Source organism: Diplotaxodon limnothrissa, linkage group LG10, assembly GCF_057381915.1.
Source record: "Diplotaxodon limnothrissa isolate DT_005_m linkage group LG10, D_limnothrissa_male_GT1.1, whole genome shotgun sequence".
Classification (NCBI taxonomy): domain Eukaryota; kingdom Metazoa; phylum Chordata; class Actinopteri; order Cichliformes; family Cichlidae; genus Diplotaxodon; species Diplotaxodon limnothrissa.
Genome location: NC_140605.1, coordinates 21,320,642 through 21,338,672, shown reverse-complemented (window position 1 = coordinate 21,338,672; position 18,031 = coordinate 21,320,642). Strand labels below are relative to the sequence as shown.

At 39.3% G+C, this 18,031-nt stretch overlaps 2 protein-coding genes across 2 annotated transcripts; one reads left to right on the top strand and one right to left on the bottom strand.

The window, feature by feature from the left end:
• The first annotated feature begins 317 nt into the window (after nucleotides 1–317).
• Nucleotides 318–6,734, top strand: asl (argininosuccinate lyase). The gene is made up of 16 exons (XM_085363894.1): nucleotides 318–442; nucleotides 668–862; nucleotides 1,273–1,356; nucleotides 2,110–2,166; nucleotides 2,259–2,356; nucleotides 2,455–2,532; nucleotides 2,625–2,702; nucleotides 2,780–2,832; nucleotides 2,953–3,015; nucleotides 3,130–3,244; nucleotides 4,021–4,105; nucleotides 4,848–4,907; nucleotides 5,000–5,083; nucleotides 5,590–5,670; nucleotides 6,198–6,304; nucleotides 6,468–6,734. The coding sequence occupies exons 1-16, from the start codon at nucleotides 428–430 to the stop codon at nucleotides 6,610–6,612; spliced, it is 1,398 nt and encodes a 465-aa protein (XP_085220020.1). The 5' UTR covers nucleotides 318–427; the 3' UTR covers nucleotides 6,613–6,734.
• Nucleotides 6,735–9,292: 2,558 nt separating this feature from the next.
• ca4c (carbonic anhydrase IV c) lies at nucleotides 9,293–17,356 on the bottom strand. The gene is made up of 8 exons (XM_085364588.1): nucleotides 17,302–17,356; nucleotides 14,551–14,598; nucleotides 11,190–11,354; nucleotides 10,900–11,045; nucleotides 10,476–10,568; nucleotides 10,328–10,394; nucleotides 9,819–9,982; nucleotides 9,293–9,481 (listed from the first exon to the last, which is right to left on the bottom strand). The coding sequence occupies exons 1-8, from the start codon at nucleotides 17,354–17,356 to the stop codon at nucleotides 9,293–9,295; spliced, it is 927 nt and encodes a 308-aa protein (XP_085220714.1).
• Nucleotides 17,357–18,031: the final 675 nt, after the last annotated feature.

Here is an 18,031-nt window from a genome sequence, read left to right as displayed (position 1 = left end):
CTTTGGAGGTCTTTCCAAAGAGTTAAATGTTCAACCATGAAAAACATAAGATATACTCCCTCGCAAAAGTGTTGTAAAAAGTAAAAAAAATGTCATCAACATTTAGGATTTAATTAATATATCTTACAGACAATTTCCAAGATACCATGTTTGAAATCAAGAGTACAACATTTTAATAATAATAATAAAAAAAGACGTTTCCTGACGGAACGACGTCAACTCTGCTGACTGCACACCTGTTACGTTGCAACGGAGCCCTAAACGTAGCAAGACGCCGGGACGTCTCCTCTGACGTTTTTTAAAGCGACACCAACCGCTTCAGTGGCAGCAGCCTCGTTCTCGCCGCACGTCTGAGTGCTTCAGCGTTAATTCAGCTAAACTACAAAACCAACATTACATCGCTACAGACGCCTACCGTCAGTTAAACATGGCCAGTACAGAGGTAAGCGTGCAAACGACGTACGGCCATTGGCGCGTTTGTTGTTTTAATACCCAGCTGGACACTTAACAACAAAAGCAAGCTGTCAAACTGGGGTCTCTTCTCCATTGAGGGCACATTAGCTAACAATAAACTAACCAAAGCCATGGAGTTTTACCTTGTAAAGTTCATGTTTTGACCTATTTGAATTTTTCTTTACTTTTTTCATGTTACCCTTTTCCTTCTCAGGGAAGTAAACTCTGGGGAGGTCGATTTGTTGGAGACACCGATCCTATTATGGAGAAGTTCAATGCCTCAATCGCTTATGACCAGAGGATGTGGGATGCAGACATCCGTGGGAGCAAGGCTTATGTTAAAGCTCTGGAGAGGGCAAAGCTTGTCAGCACGGACGAAATGGAGCAGATCTTACACGGAATGGCTCAGGTGAAGTCACAACATAAACCACAACTAAGAAAGATAGTTCAGGGCAACCACAGGCTGGCAGTAGCAGAAAATCACTTGCATGGTTATGTGAATCACTGCCTTCCCTTTGGCTGGTTAATAGATGACAGCTGAAAATGTGCCATGGTGCAGGATTCCTCTGAGTGTGAGCTGCACAATGGTGTCATCATGTGACATCTGTCAGCTGCTAAACAGCCTTAGTTCTTCTTTCATGCAGCTCATTTTTTAGGGTGCCCTCTCTGTCCTGAGGTTCTGCTTTATTGGTGCGATTGTCAATATGTAACCAGGACTGACATTTGCTATACTCATGCACAGTTACTGAAAACTTCCTATGTATTAATATATTTTATTTACGGATTATATTTTAAAATAGTCCCTATTTGTTTCTGCAGATTTCTGATGAGTGGTCTAGAGGTGTTTTTGTCATCAAACCCGGAGATGAAGATATTCATACCGCCAATGAGCGCAGACTAAAGGTGAGTTATGGCTTGTAGAATTTCTTTTTCCTTTCGTTTTCATGGCAACACTCAGTTCAATATGCTTTATATCATAAGGCAAAGACCCTACAACATTAAAAAGAAAAGTGCAGTGAACAGAGTTCGACTTATGAGGTAGTGCTTGGTGACAGTGGCAGAGACCTCCAACAGGACCAGACTCAGGGAGGCACAGCCATATGAGGTGACTGGTTGGGGTTAGAGGAGAAAGAAGAAAGGGAAATGGAGCATAGTGGAAGCAGAGAAGTATTTTTAAAAATATACAGGTTATGTTTTGCACAGTGTTCTAATTGTTGAATTGATCCTACCAAGAAGTGCTGCATGGTGCAGCAGAAGCTTGATAGAGCTTATTCCACATCAGTATTTTCCAGAAAACAATGAAAATTACATTTATAAACTCTACTGTTGATTTTAGTAGAACACTAAATGCGTGTGCTATCACTGCTGAAAACAATTAAAAAAATGTATACACATATATTGGGTTCAGATACTATTTATCGCTCCTGATGGCTGTTGCGATTTCTATTTGATGAGCGTAAGATTCTGTAAAATCGCTTTGGTCTTACCCTGATGTGTGGAGGATATAGAAGAAAAAAACTGCCAACGATAAAATGTAATTTGAGTGTTTTATTGTTTCAGTTTTGGGCTATAAAACACTGATCTCCTCCTCCGTTGAGGGCTTGGTGATCGCTGTGGTGACAGATGTCATAGTCGTGTGGCTACATGTTTTCTCAGGAGCTGATTGGTGCACCTGCAGGGAAGCTGCACACAGGCAGGAGCAGGAATGACCAGGTCTGTGTTTGTGATATTAAAACTGTAATGATTTAACTGTTATAGAATAGAAAAGATTAAAATATTACCCTCTGTGTGTTTTGATTGATCAGGTGGTGACTGACATGAGGTTGTGGCTGCGAAGCGCAATCTCAACCCTTACGGACAACGCGCTTCAGTTGATAACTACCATGGTGGAGCGGGCGGCAGCGTGAGACAAACACACGCTGGCATTCGTAAACATGTGCTCTGCTGTAACCTTGCAGTTTTTAAAAAATGATATTTTCCATCACTTTTTCTGAAACTCAGAGAAATTGAAGTCCTTTTTCCTGGTTACACCCACATGCAGAGGGCACAGCCAATCAGATGGAGCCACTGGATTCTGAGGTGATCTTCCTGTACTGACATATTTGCAATTTTCCCGCCTTTCATTAAGACAGTGTGATGTTCACGTCAGTCTCGTGCATCTCTGTCTCCAGCCACGCTGTTGCCCTCAGCAGAGATGTGGAGCGGCTTCAGGAGCTCAAGAAAAGAGTTAACGTTTTACCTCTCGGCAGGTACGCCCTGAACGCGCTCGTGTGTGACTTTCATTTTGGTCTCACAGATATGATAAAATGAATCCTGTTGTTTTCAGTGGCGCCATCGCTGGGACTCCATTCGACATCGACAGAGAGCTCCTGCAGAGAGGTCAGGCCAATTGGCTTTTTGTTACCAATGTCTTCTTGTCATTTAACTGTTGTTTTTTTATAAAATATGAATTCAAAAATGAGCAGAAATTACAACATTTGCTGTCCTCTGGATCTGCAGAGCTGGGGTTTGATAGCATCAGTCTAAACAGCATGGATGCCACAGGCCAAAGAGACTTTGTTGGTATGTACTGTAAACTGTACACACCAGGAAGCTTTCAGACTAAAATGGATCCAAGCAGTGAAAAACATGAACTCTACTCTGAGTCCTTTCATGTTCACTTGTCTGTTTATTTAGCTGAGTTCTTGTTCTGGGCTTCGTTGTGTTTGACCCATCTCAGTAAGATGGCCGAGGACCTGATACTGTACAGCACAAAAGAGTTCTCCTTCATCACGCTCTCTGATGCCTACAGGTCGGTTCATGCTTTTATTTTGCAGTTCTTTAGCAAGATTTGTGACATTGTGCATGAACTTCAATATTACATGAAACACCGCTTTCATATAAAATCAATGTATGTAAAGATCTGTGATTTACATATTGGAAAAAAATTACTGGCACATAAGAGGAGAGCTGTTCAGCAGTTTATTTACTTCATGAAAGTTTCTTATTACCTATTTTACAGGTAGTTTCAAGGCAAATTAAATCAATAATCAGTGTAAAACTAATAATTCAATTAAACAATCTAAAGCAACAACAAATAAAGAAACTGCAATAATGCTAATCTATACATCCAATCACAGTTAGACAGAGATCGGAATGCTGCAGCAAGCAAAGGAAAAGGAACTTCAAGACATGTTGAGGAGGTCATTTAGCCATTTGAATCAGCTGTGTTGGATCAAGGGCACATATAAAACCTCCAGGACACCGGTCCTCGAGGCCTGGAGTTCGACACCTGTGCTGTAGAGGTTTGACAGTTCACTGGATTTCTGTGAGCATAATCTTGGTATTTAATCTATAATAAAACGGAGCCTAAAAGTCTACATCTCATCATTCAACATTTACAGCAACCAAAGTGCAAAGGCTGCAGTCACGAAGCTGTGTTATAAGTTAATAAAGTGAAATGTTATGTTTGAATCATTATTTTCTCTGTAGTTGTGTCCATTTAGCACTGATCTCTCTGCTATGACCTACTCTATTTTATGCTGCATTTTCATTGCCCTTCATGTATATTTGTGTGTCTGTGTGTAGCACCGGCAGCAGTCTGATGCCCCAGAAAAAAAATGCTGACAGTTTGGAGCTGATCAGGAGTAAAGCAGGTCGTGCCTTTGGCAGGGTAAGCCTGAAGGGTTGGCTTTAATGCTGTCTTTCTACGCATGTCAGTAGCTCACACTTGCAATTTTATTTTGCCAGATAACTTAAAAAAAAAAGAAGTATAATATAGAAACACCAATGATGCTACAATAACTCTTTTCAATATCTTGGTATAGCTGTAATGTGCTGTGTGAGATCACTTCCATTAGTTCAAGTGTAGACCCTAAATCCTGTTTCTTCCTGTTGTAAATAGTTGATTCTTTGCTTTCATATTTTAACTTTTTAAAAAAGGGTCAATATGTTTAAAAGTGGAACTAACTGTAGATTTTCCTCTCTGGAGAACAGCTTGTTTTTCCTCTGCAGTACCAGCGCCCTCGTGTGTCCTAAAGCAGTCACTAGTTTTCCGTCACTAGAATCACAGTTGGCTGGTTTCAGTATGAAAGTACAGTGCCAAACTGGAGAAAAACACATGTTAATAAATAGTCTATTTTCTAATAATTTAATATTTTATTATAGTGATACAATAGATCCTTCATAATTCATCATCAACACAGCTCTGTATGATGAAACCTGGGAACAGGAGGCAGAGGCTCTTCAGTGTGGAGGGTGATAATAGTTTTATTGTAGTTGTCTGCCTTGCAGCTACAACAGTATCACCTTTCATGAGCATTCAGACGTGCTGTGCTCTCATAGTCTTTACTGCTTTCATTCTTTACTCGCTGCAGTTTTCTCACAAAACTCTTCCTGTGATTTTTGTATTTCAGTGTGCGGGCTTCATGATGACGCTGAAGAGCCTACCGAGCACGTACAACAAGGACCTACAGGTATGAAAGTCTGTCTTCACGTGGTTTCACTTGGAAGGAAGTCAAGTTTCTCCTAATATCCAGCTCTCTTTATCACCGTGCTCACCCTTCAGGAGGATAAGGAGGCCATGTTTGACTGCTATGATAATGTTCAGGCTGTGCTGCAGGTGACCACTGGAGTCATGTCAACTCTGAAGGTCAGACAATCAGTTCACTGCTGTTTCCTTTGAAAAATAAACCGAATACATTTCTTGGTTTGTAGATGGTAATTGATTTCCATAAAGACTATGTTAAAAAGTTAATATGGAAACAGTAACTCCTGTGTGGTTAATGAGATGCTTCATTTAAAGCTGAATCATTTCCACACTTCAGTGACATCGTGGCAGTTTTAGCTGCAGTATTTGTATGCAGAGGTGGATTATGAGAATTGCATCACTGTCAGTCATCTTGCAGCATTAAACATTTTATTACAAGCACTGCTGAGGATTTGACAGAGCTGATTCTCTGTGGAGACTAGCAAACGACATTAACGTAGAAAGATTTTGTAGGGTTTTAAGTTCTGGCTCCATAAACTCAAGGCTGGAAGTTGAGACAGTTTTCCAAACAAGAAGAGGAATTTCAGTTTTTCTTCAGTCTTTTTTCACTGTACAAATAATCTTGCAAAGGTTCAGGGTGTCCTTTAATTTTTGCTTATTTTTTTTAGATCAATCAGACTGTGATGGAAGCTGCTCTCAGTCCTGACATGCTGGCTACTGATCTGGCCTACTACCTTGTGAGGAAGGGGGTGAGTAGATCATATATCCTTAAAATATTATATTATGTAGATGTTAACTATTATGTTATAGATATTCAGGATATGAAATTAATCTATATTATTATTTTTTTTGAAATTACAATTTTGTCTTGCAGATATTTTTAGAACATAACAAATTACTGAGTATCAGTTTTGTAGTTTAGTTGTGTACAATATTCGAGGAAGTAATTACAAAGAAATGATTTCAAATGATGTCTACAGTTTGTACAGGAATTCAAACACTCTTCATAGCCTTTATTAGGATACAAGTTTATTAGTCCTAGTAACTAGTCCTAGGTAAACTAGTGTCTCTGGGTAGTGGTTTATCTAACAAGTGAAAGCTACCCTGTTTGATCCTGGAAGGAGACATAAATCTGTCAGCAAGGGTCTGTTTTGTCATTCTTTTTCTTTTTTTTTTTATATGAGTTTATTCACATTAATTTTTCACTGCAAAATACTTTCCTGCATTTCTGCATGTTGTGTGTTACAGTGTAGCTGTGTGTTATTGTGTGTTGCAGGTACCATTCAGAGAGGCCCATGGTCTCTCTGGCAAAGCTGTGTTTACAGCTGAATCCAAAAACATTGCCCTGAATCAGCTCACTGTGGAAGATCTCACTGCTATAAGGTGGCTGTCTTCTTCTCACACACACAGACCTTTAAACTAAAAGCCTAAAACCTTCCAAATGAATCATTTTCTCTTCTTTTGATTTCTATCATGTTTTTCATACCATAATTTTAAACTCCTCTTTCTTATCTTTGTCTTTTCTTTGTCTGCTCTGTACCTTCAGCCCTCTGTTTGGAAGTGACGTGTCCTCAGTGTGGGACTACAGGAGCAGTGTGGAGCAGTACAGCGCCCCTGGAGGCACAGCTAAGAGTAGCGTCGCTGCACAGGTGGAGCATCTGAGGAACTGGCTGAAGAAACACGCACAGTGACCTCTCGGTGTCACTCGGTGTAACCTTTAGAATCAGATTTGCAGAGCGAGGTTGAAGTGAAATCTTTATACTTTGAGAACCACATTGCCTCCCAAACATTTCACTCTTCTCTCTTTAATATGGAGTGCCATTTCCATCCTGTGCAAACATGTGATGTTTGTCATTGATTGTGTACAAACTGGAAACTGACCAGTTTTAAATACCTGAAAAGAAAATAAATAGTGCCATGGCAGGTTGATTAATAAGTCTGATTTCCACCACAAAAACATCTGATGTGATTTACTTTACTCTCTAGCCATCCTAAAGACACACACAGCCTATTTTACTGCACAGACAAGAACGTGTATTTATTTATGTCACATAAGTGGATCCAACATTACTTTATGGCAGGTTTATGCAGGATTCACACCTGCGCTGACAATTGAGAGAAACTCTGAGGTGCCTGTTTATTTAAATGCTCCAGTGTGGCCGTTTACCAGTGAAGTCATGTAATGCAAGCATGGTTTCCTGTTGTATATGAACAAAGTTACCAACAGTCGGCTATGATAAACACAACTGACCGGGGCAGAATGAACTGCAAGGCAGATTTATTTCCATGGTGCTTAAAACAGTCAGTTTCATTCATTTTAAACTGATCTAATTGAATCTGTAGAAATCCAAATTGGTGAATACTCAATATAAAATCAGTCTCACTCACAGTAAGGGTTCAGATAAATCCACTGACGTCAGCTGTTAGTTTACTGATTGAAGTTTTGGGTTTGGATTTTGCACATCATAAGAAGTCAAGAACAAGTTATTACTCTGGCAGAGGATTAATATTAATGTATACTTCATTGATCCCCGTGGGGAAATTACTGTCTCTGCATTTGACCCATTCACTCAGGGAAGCAGAGGGCAGGCGCACCGGGGATCAGTGTGTAGGGAGAGTGCCTCGCTAAGTGGTACCTCAGGGTAGCTGTTCAGTGTATTCGAACCCCCGACCTTCCTATCATGGGGCGACCACTCTACATACTGCTCATTGGATTGCTGGAGGATTACTGGAGTTTAGATCTTAATTAAAACATGCACAGGTACATTTGAGATGCCTTAATTACCAAATGCTTTGTTAAACTCTCTAAACAACAAAGATACAAATATATACATGAAAAGCAACGACAAAAATAGTAGAATAAAGGTTATTATTTAAAGAATCTCTCATGTTTTGAAAAAGAAAGAAAAATATGTTAAACCTCTAATTCTATATATCGGTTTATTACTTTTGTCCACAAAAACATCTAGGAGAAAATAAGCGTTAATATAAAGCAGTAAAACATGAATATTAAAAACTGACCTCCCCCCTAAAGCCCCAAGTGCTGCAGGGTACTAAAGCTCACACACATACTATGTTGGTTTTCAGTTTCCTAGGTCAGAAATACTGACATAATTGAAGTCAGTAATACTTTCAAATTCAAATCTACTGCCATGTTAGCGGCTTCAGCTGAAGTCGGCATGTGCTAATTAAATTTGATCATCATACAAATTTCTGTTTGAGATGAAGATGGTGCTGCTTTATGGTTTCAACGTTTTAAATTGGTCTGGTCTGAATCAGTTGATCGGTTTGTTTTTCTTTCTTTCAGCTTCTTTCCACAAAGAGAAAAATCCCAAAGAATCATCATGCATCCCTTCAAATCACCAGAAAACGTTCATGTAGCTCAGATATGTCTATGGTGGGGAGGAAGAAAGTAAATATAGGAAGAAGGTCTTCTTAAATAGCACATATATGTTTGCATTTATGAAACACGCCCAGTTAGCTGTTTTAACTAGTATTACTGTGGAAGCTGCCATTCTTTGCATGCTCCACCATAGCTGCGACATCAGGCTACAGGAGCCGAGTGCACTCACATTTTAGTCAAAACTTGCCTGAATCATTTTCACACCACTACCGAATTAGTTTGGTGACTGAGACCAGTTCCTCTAAAGGCTGTTGTTATCATTCTGCTCAGTACAATATGTGAATCTGTACAGATTTAAGGACAAACAATCCAGTATCTTCAGAATCAGAACACTTTAATAATCTCTAAGGAAATAAGTTTGACACTGGTCCACTGACTGTGAGTCAGTGGACCTGATGGTGGTGCTAGGAGAAAACTATCTAATAGGGTTGTACGAGACACTGCCTGGCAGTCATGTACCTAAATGTGGGCATTGCTGCTGATGTGATCAACTTTAATTGATGGTAATTTGTCAGGAAAAATGGATCATCTTAAAAAATGATTAAGTATGAATACATTACCAATAGTTAACGCAAAACAACTGCCCCTTTTAAGGGTAGCAGTGGCATTTTTAATAAAAACATTTCTTTGCATCTCTAATTTTTGCATACCCTCTGATCTGCAGAGGAAGGCTGAGCTGTGTGTATCTAGCTCTATGTACTTCTGCTGAACTCAAAAAGGGACCATTACTTACTAACGATACATCATGCTTTATCATGTGACTAAGATTCATCAAGAAAATGTTTACTGAAGTTATAACCCAAGGAAGGGGTTATAAAGGGCAAATACTTTTTCACAGAACTGTATATATACAATCAGACTTTGAGAAGTCACTCCCTGCTGGCCATAAGAAAAAATGCAGATTTAAGACTTTGTGCGTTGGCTTCGCTGTTCAGACTTGAAGACTATGCCCATTTCTTGCTGCGCATTCAGTGTGCCAGACCCAGCGTAACAGTCACAAATGATAAAAACAGACACCAAAAATGTGTCGCAGTTGTCTGAGCTGTACCCGACTTTGAGGAGTACACAATCCTGCCATCCAGCGGCTGCGTAGGTCGGAAAATGTCAGTCATGGGATGCCCTGTCCAAAAGCGACACTGCTTAACTATCGCATCCAGCTGTGAAGTGGAGAGGGAAAAAATGTGTTTGAGGAGATGAAGAGTTGTTTAAAGAAGGAAAGTTGTTGTAGGTCTTGACCTCTTAAATGCAAAGTGTTTCTGAAAAGTTTTTTTCTTCCCCCAGGCGTTTTCTACTTTTGTAGTTTTACTAGTTTTATTTTGCAATTTAATATCACATCTCCATAACTTCTTCAAATATGCTGTTTTTGTTTACATTGTGAAAGAGTAAAGAAATGTCCGTTTGGAGGTTCACAGGTTTATGGATGAAATGCAACCAAAAGCACTAGTTTCTCTACTGTGAGCCTTTTATCTCTTTCACTTATTTATTCTTGCTTACCTGTCGACTACTGATGGCCAGCTTCCTGTGAAACACTGTCCAGGCAACTGCCTGCTCACATCCCGGCGTTGTCATGGAGCCCACGTAGCGGTAGTAACCTTGTAGGTCCTTTGCAGCTGGGATAATGTCACCGAGTCTAAAGTTTGGGATCACTGTGGTGCTGCCTTCATGTGACAAAGAAAGAAGCAAAGTCAGGACTGAATAAAGCTTATTGTGCCCTGATGTGGGAAACAATTATTTGATCCCAATCTGGATCAACTCCTCACTTTATTTTAATGGAGAGAAACAGATTATCCACCAAAAATCCTGAAAAAAATTATTACATGAAAGCAATAAACTGACTTATTGAATTTAAGTATTTGATCTCCTGCAAATCACAGATGGGAAGATAGATTACAATCAATCGATTAATTGCAGATACTCCTCAACTGGTTATATGTATAAAGCACACCTATCCACAGAAATCAGTTTCTTCCAACCAAAGAGCTGCAAATTAACAGCATACATACCGTTGTTTTGTACGCGGCCCAGCGCATCTATTACTGTGTCCAAATGAGGATGATCATCCGCTGTTTCCTAGAAAGATACCATCAATACTATGCCGCAAGTCACGTCTTAACATTTTATGAAGAAGGTGAAAACATCACAGTGTATTACCTCAAACAGGAAGGCGAGCAGAGCTATACCTGCTGTGTCATGTTCGGCCTCCGCCAGAGAGCTGTACGGCTCCTTAATGTGGACTATGTGCATCTGTATAAAGAAAAGAGTACTGTACTGCATCAAGGGCCCTTTCTGCTTTCAGAGATCAGATCAGTCACATAATTTTTTCAACAATGGATATAACAATATTAATAAAATGTTATTAATGACCCTCCTGTGTCATTGTGGTGTATCTGTTAGCCTTACTGAGCAGATTTAAGGTAAATAAAAGGGAATAATAAGGGAATAAAACATGAAATTTTTCACACTAACATAACTGCCATGCTTGAACATTTTTGATGTCAGAAAACCAAATCCATGTGCCAACAAAATTATTGACCTCTACTCAAATCTTTTATAACTTTAATGATGACTCCTTTACCTCCATGGGGAATCTCTCTCCGTCAATGGTGTGCTCTGATCCTGGTCTCCCATTCCCTCCCCAGTGGAGGTGAAATTGGGCGGCTCTGTAGTGACCTGGCAGAGCTCCCCCAATGAATCGAACAGACGCCGGCAAAGCAAAGTGGGCTGCAGGGGCGAGAGATTGTCACTGAGCAAAGGTATTATGTTACTTTAACAGTTATTTTTATGTAAACATGTTGAAAGTATTTTGTCGTTAAGGGAAAAAACACGCTCTGTGTGCCAGACTGGATAAGATCGGCTCTTCATTACCAGAGTGCCCTTTGTTTTCCACTGTCATGTTGATTGTGTCGGTGTGGCCAATGAAGTTGAAAGGTGACAGGGCGATGTCGATGTGGACTTTGCTGGTCACGATGTTAATCGGTGACTGGCGTAACCCTCCACATTTTGGGAATTGAGTAGCCCAGTGGTTGGGGTCTAAGCGACACAAACAGGAAAAGCAACAGCATCATCAGATTTTAGGCTTCACTGACCATACAGAGTGCTGCCTCTCAGAGAGTCCATGAAGATTGCCTCCCCCACCCATGCTGGCTGAAAAGACAGGATGCCTGCCTATTTACGTAAACGCTTACATATTGTATTTTTTAAAGACTTATTTTGGGGCTTTTTTGCCTTTGTTCATCAGCTGAACAGCCAAGAGTAGACAGGAAGGGGGCAGGAGAGGACACACAGCAAAGGCCTGCAGGTCAGACTCAATTTATAAAGCAACAACAAAATGAATAGTGCTCAGCCAATTCACCTCATGAATGACGAATATTTGCTGGTGCTGTAGATCTCAATGAGAATGAACATCACTTTCTTCTGCTTTCATTTTGCTACTTTGGGTTTGCTTCTCACAAACACAAGAAACTGCACCTGTGTCCTGTGGCACTTACTAACAGCTGAATCTTGTTTTTTTTATTATCTTGGTTTAGATCTCTCGTTACATTAAGAAACTTTAAGATGAAATTGACTGTTTGAATTACCATCAAACTGATGCATTAAGATTCTCATGGGCACCTTCATGTTTTTAGTCTTCAACTATATTACTTAATATATTACTATATTAATTTGGTTTTTGATAGTGATCTGATAGTGTATTATTTTTTTTGACACTTTCAGGACACTGGTAGCAATTTTATTATAATTTTGTATTTTTATTTAATTTTTTACTTTTTATTTTGCAGTTTAGTTTTAGCTGGTCTCCAATGTGGGTATCCTTGTTTCAGTTTGTCTGAAGATGTTTAGTTTTAGTTTAGTTTGTTAATAGTTTCAGTTTTTAGTTTTAGTCTTTTTTTAAAATGTTATTATATTTAAGGAAAAGTGTTTTAAAAAAGTGTTTGCCCCCTTTATTATTTCCTAGTGTTTTGGATATTTGTCATACTTACATGTTTCAGATGATCAAAGAAATTTTAATATTAGACAAAGATAACGCGAGTAAATACAAAATGCACTTTTTAGATTATGATTTTATTGATTGAGGGAGAAAGGGTGAACTAACCTAAACCTACCTGGTCCTGTGTGAAAAAGTAATTGCCCCTCTTGTTAAATCACAAATTAAATGTGACAAACCACATGTAAAAGATCTTAAAAAGCAACACATCATGTCACGATCTAAAGAAACACCTGAGAAACAAAGTCACTGACATCTATCAAGGGTTAAAAGGCCATTTCTAAGATTTTGGGACTCTGATGAAGAGTCATTATACACAAGAGGAGAAGACTTGGAACAATGGTGAACCTTCCCACGAATGGCCAGCTGACCAAAATTACTCCAAGAGGGCACAAAAGAGCCCAGAAAACTTTAAAGGACTGCAGGCTTCACTGCCTCAGTTAAGGTCAGAGTTCATGATTCAACACTAAGAAAGAGACTGGGCAGAAATGGAATCCACGGGAGAGTTCGAGAAGACCACTGCTGACCATGAAGAACACAAAACCTCGTCTCACATTGGGTAAACAACATTTTTTCGATCCCCTTGACATTTGGGAAAATGTGGACTGACGAGACAAAAGTTGAACTTTTTGGAACGTGTGTATCCCAGTACTTTTGACGTAGAAGTAACACAGCATTTCAGAAAAGGAACATCATACCAACAGTAAAATATGATGGTAGTGTAATGGTCTGGGGCTGTTTTGCTGCCATGAACCATGAATTCTGCTGTCTATCAAATCATGAAGGAGAATGTCCGGCCATCTGTCCATGACCTCAAGCTGAAGCACACTTGGGTTCTGCAGCAGGACAATGATCCAAAACACAAAAGCAAGTCCACCTCTGAATGGCTTAAGAAAAACAAATGGAAGACTTTAGAGTGGCCTAGTCAAAGTTCTGACCTGAATCCAACTGAGATGCTGTGGTACGACCTTAAAAAGGTGGTTTATGTCCGAAAACCCTCCAATGTGGCTGAATTACAGCAATTCTGCAAAGATGAGTGGGTCAAAATTCCTCCACAGTGCTGTAAAAGACTCATTGCCAGTTATTGCAAACTCTTGACTGCAGCTGCTGCTGCTCAGGTTCTTCCAACCACTTATTAGGCTTAGGGGGCAATCGATTTTTCACATAGGTTTGGATTTTTTCCCCTTAATAATAAACACCTTCAATGATTTGTTGGTGGAAAACTAACAAAATAACTCCTAACTTAGAAACTATGACAATAACTTTTTGGCATGGGATACGCTTTGAGTGTAGTTTGTGATTTTGTGTATAGTACACTAACAGGTTATTACAGTTAAAACAATTTTAATACATGTGCAATGTTTCTGAATAAGTAATATTTTATTTGGAAGATAACATAAATTTGTGTTTCAAAACTTGAATGAATGCCACATGTGTATTATAGCCACATAAATAAACAAATTAACTATACTCAGAATTATGTCAAATATATTAAAATGGGTTTCAACAGGACAAATAACAGGACCTCCACCTGTTTTTGCAATACAAATGTCTTAAAGTACAAAGAAAATAAAATGTTTATATATAAAATAAATGACTATTCCTTTAAAAGTAAATACTGCTCAGAAAGTGAGCTGCATTGGTGAAGGTTTGATCTCTGAGTCATTCTTGATTCATTTAACTATTGTTTTCCAAGTTCAGAAAATCTTTTTCATTTTTCAAAAGTCCAGTGTTTCACCTGGTGGCTGTAGCTCAGGAGGTAGAGCAGGTAGATCACCTACTGATCAGAAGGTTGGTGGTTCAATCCCTGGCTCCTCCATGCCAAATATCCTTGGGCAAGATACTAACTCCAAGTTGCTCTCCGATGCATCCATCGGAATATGAATGTGGTTAGACAGCACTATGTTTAGAGAAAGTGTATGTGGCATGTTGTATAGAGCGCTTGGAGTACTCTGAGAGAGTAGAAAAGTGCTCTATATGAATCAGTCCATTTAGTTTTTATATTTTCCACATCTAGTTTTAGTTTAAGTTAAATGCAATAACTTTATTCTGAAACTGATGACGTTTAACCAAACAGATTTTTGGAGGCCAGTGAGAACCTCTGTGGTTAAGCCCAATAATAAAATAAATGGTTAAAGAATTGTTCATATTGCAGTGGTTTACATCCTTGACTTGCAGGATCTTTGACACTTTTTGGATTTTCCTCTAAAATTTTGTAGGTTCCTTTCTTTCTAGTCTTACCTCTGCATGGGTCATCACAGGCATTCTGGTTTTGATAACACCAGTTAGCTGGAGAAAAAGTAAAACACTGAGATTAGACCCAGGAACACACACAAACAGACACACATAACCTGCAGTGTACACAGCGCTTATATTTATGTTCGGGATGGTGCTGCGCTGTGCCAGGCCAACAGTCTCCCTGCAGTTAATAAATGAATATTAATTAAGTTCACGCTCTATTAGACACAGCGTTTATTTTTTTCTTAGTCAGCAACTAGCTGATCTGCTCATGTGTTTGTCCTCTGCACCTGAACTTTGCAGCTGACATATTATTAGTCTTCACATGACACATGTGCTCAGTGTGTTAAAAATATGCTGTGTCCATTAATATGTTATCTGATAAAGCACAGACAGAATGATGTGTGATTACAAATGACTGATCCTTACGATTTATTGATTTATTACAATGAATCACCCTGCCTCCCTGCAAATTTAGTCTGACTGCTGAGCTCAGTGCACTTTGAAAAAGTTGCACAAAACCCACCTCTGCAAAAAGTGAAAAAGACATCCAAAAATGTGTTCAGTCAAATTCACAGACCCCCACACTTACTTCCTTTGTTTACAAGAACAACAAAAGCTGTGCCAGAACAAGAGAGTAGTATAAAAATATATTGACCGAAGGTCTTACAATAAAATAAATTAGCAGCTTACATTTAGTTTTCAAACATGTTTTACTCAGTTTAAATGTTGGAAAATGTGTCTGTGTGTGACAGTGAGTGGAAGAGATGCAGGCGGATTTTAATCACCCAGGTCAGCTGGTTGTTATTACACTGATTGCTTTCAGTGCAAAGTGGCTTTATCCGACTCCTTAACTGCCTCTGCACCGCTGCATTAAGCGTGTTCATTCAGCAGGTGCTGATGACGTTATTAGAGTTGTGCCGTGGTTGTGTATTGTGTTTCTGATGTGAATGAAAGTCCGGTGTTTGACTCTGCAGTGGGAATGAAAGCCGCTATAGAGAACCATTTAGCTAATATAGGAACACAGATTAGCCCTGCTGACTCCCACAATGCCGTCCTTTGAAAAGGGGACAGTGGTTCTCACCAACTGAGAACAATACACAGCTGGAGGCTGGCTTTACACCACCTGGTTCATTCACCTGTGTGAGACTGAGCAGCGGGGAAAAGTCAGAGTGAAGTCTGTGCAGTGATTACCTCGCTAAATTCCCAGTTTTACTTTCCTTACACTGACAATATCTTCTACAGTTCACCATCTGAGCTTTCAGAGTGGCTCCATGCAGCCTAAACTTGGAGCTTACACATGACAACGTGAATCCCTGTGAGAAAATAATTAAACTCTTACTGCATTGACAGAAATTAAGAAGGTAAGTAACAGCAGGTGCTGCTGATCAGTTGCACTTAATATAGAGTGAGCACCTGTGTAAAAGCAGATGTTTTGGCAGTTTGCTGATCTGGAGCACTCGGGTGTTTGTTAACACGATGTCACAATCTTTCCAGGAGTGGAAGTCCCGGCAAATTTTATATGTCAGACTGTGCAGCGCTCAGAAACTGCAAAAACATCCAAGCACTACATCTCAGACTCCAGGCCTCGGCTAAATGTTAAAGTTCATTACAGTAACCAGAAACCACAAGACATCTGGAGCAATGTCCTTTAGACAGAGGAGACCACAGTGGAGATATTTGGCCATGTTTGGCAGAAACAGAAACACCTAATACCAGCTTCAGGCGAGGTGGTGATGATAAGTGATTGATTTGGAGCCACAGAAATTTGGCACCTTGTAGTGAATTCGTCGACAGGAACTGATTGAAAAGATGCAGCAGGACCACAAACCTGAAGCTATGTTCAGTTCAAGCTATAAGAACGGCCCAAAGTTCCTCCACAGTGATGTGAGAGACTGATAAAATTATAAAGAAAACGGTTGCTTTAAATTAAAATGTTGTTCTTAGGACCTGTGGAAATGTTCTTTTCATGGGATTGTAGCTCAGGACACTTAGAGGCTCTTCTGCAACTTGTTCTGGTTGGTAGCGATGAGTTTTTTGTGGCAGGTGTTCTTAAACTGGAGAAAGATATTGCTGCAAAGCAGACACTGGTTTGTTGACTTTTATGGCTCCATTCTTGTGACTCTTGTGAACTGCAAGCCAAAACACCTGCTCCCCGGCAAACTTTCAAAATCAATTAATTTTTTACGTAAACTTTAGGAAAATGAAAAACTCACAGATGTGAGATTTGCACATCCCCAAATGGGAGAATTGGTTGCTTTTCCACTGCTTTCATGATCTAGACGAACTGTTTTTGAGTCTTGGACTTTGTTTCAACAGAAAAAGACATCTGATGTTGCCTCTAATCCACTTTTTTCCACTATGATTTGCAGGGCTTTGTCATTTAATCATATAGAAAAACTAATGAGCCTATTAATTAGTAATAAAAATCATTGCTGTTTGCAGTTCAGCTCGTGATCTTTCCAGTTAATATTTAAACATTCATGAAGAAGTAGCAAGAAAATTCAAAATATGTTGTAGATAGTTGTGTTGCTGCTTTGATTCTTAATAATCTCATGGCACTTGTCTTCCCACAAATTACAGCATGTTTAATCAAGTGTGGCTGCAGATGTTTTATCGTCATATCCACCCTTTTGACTTAAACAAGAACAAGTTGAAACTAAAAAAATAGGCGCAGAAAACTGAAGCCCATCATAGTTCCTGCATTTAGCTTAAATGCAGTTATACTGTGTATATTATGTGTGAGTCTCCTACCTGTGCAGCGGGAAAGGAGAAGATGCAGAGTCAGGAGGTAGAGAGAAAAACCCATGATGAAGTCAGGCGAAGCTCCTCATAGACTAAATTTCAGCTGTCTTCACACACCAACTCAGCCACCTTTGAAGGTGGGAGGGAGGTGATTATTGTGTGTTTGTGTGTGTGTGTGGAAGTTATTCTAAACAGGAGGGGGGGTCTTGGTGCAAACGTTCCTAATTTTAAGTTGTGTAAAACGAGAGAGGAAGACACCTGGTGGCAAAATGTACAAAATGATTTCAGCTGTTCCTTGTTTTTTATTTTTGACTTGATACAGCAGAAAAACCAGGAGGAACAAGAAAGTATTTTAACTCACCGGACAAAATGTCATTATTTACATCTGATTTCCATTTTCTATAATACATTAGTGCACATAATAAAGTGGATGTGTTTATTTGAAAAAACTTTAAAATTAAGCCTGGAGCTTTTGCTTTGCTATTTTATTTTATTTAAAATTGGCAGCATTTTTCCTAAATTGCGTGCTTGTCTTCCATCTTCCACATAGTAGAGTGTACTTAATAAAGTGTCCGGTTAGTGTTAGTGTCTATGGAAGTTAGCAGTGCAGCATCATTAACATCAGAAGAGGTTTCCAGTTTTCTGTGTCAGAACAAGCTTTTGTGCACCAGCGAAGGTTGGGTGTGGTTTCTGGTCCCAAAGATCACGAGAACTGAACTCTGAATTTTCTGAATCTTTT

Excerpts from the sequence above, each read along its gene's own strand:
- asl (XM_085363894.1), top strand. Across the intron at positions 2,833-2,952 it reads CAGAGAGCTCCTGCAGAGAG|AGCTGGGGTTTGATAGCATC; the intron begins GTCAGGCCAATT and ends CTGGATCTGCAG. Across the intron at positions 5,671-6,197 it reads ACTACCTTGTGAGGAAGGGG|GTACCATTCAGAGAGGCCCA; the intron begins GTGAGTAGATCA and ends TGTGTGTTGCAG.
- ca4c (XM_085364588.1), bottom strand. The coding sequence starts at position 17,356 with ATGGGTTTTTCTCTCTACCTCCTGACTCTGCATCTTCTCCTTTCCCGC. Across the intron at positions 11,046-11,189 it reads GGAAAACAAAGGGCACTCTG|CCCACTTTGCTTTGCCGGCG; the intron begins GTAATGAAGAGC and ends TCGCCCCTGCAG. Across the intron at positions 10,395-10,475 it reads TGCTCGCCTTCCTGTTTGAG|GAAACAGCGGATGATCATCC; the intron begins GTAATACACTGT and ends GTATCTTTCTAG.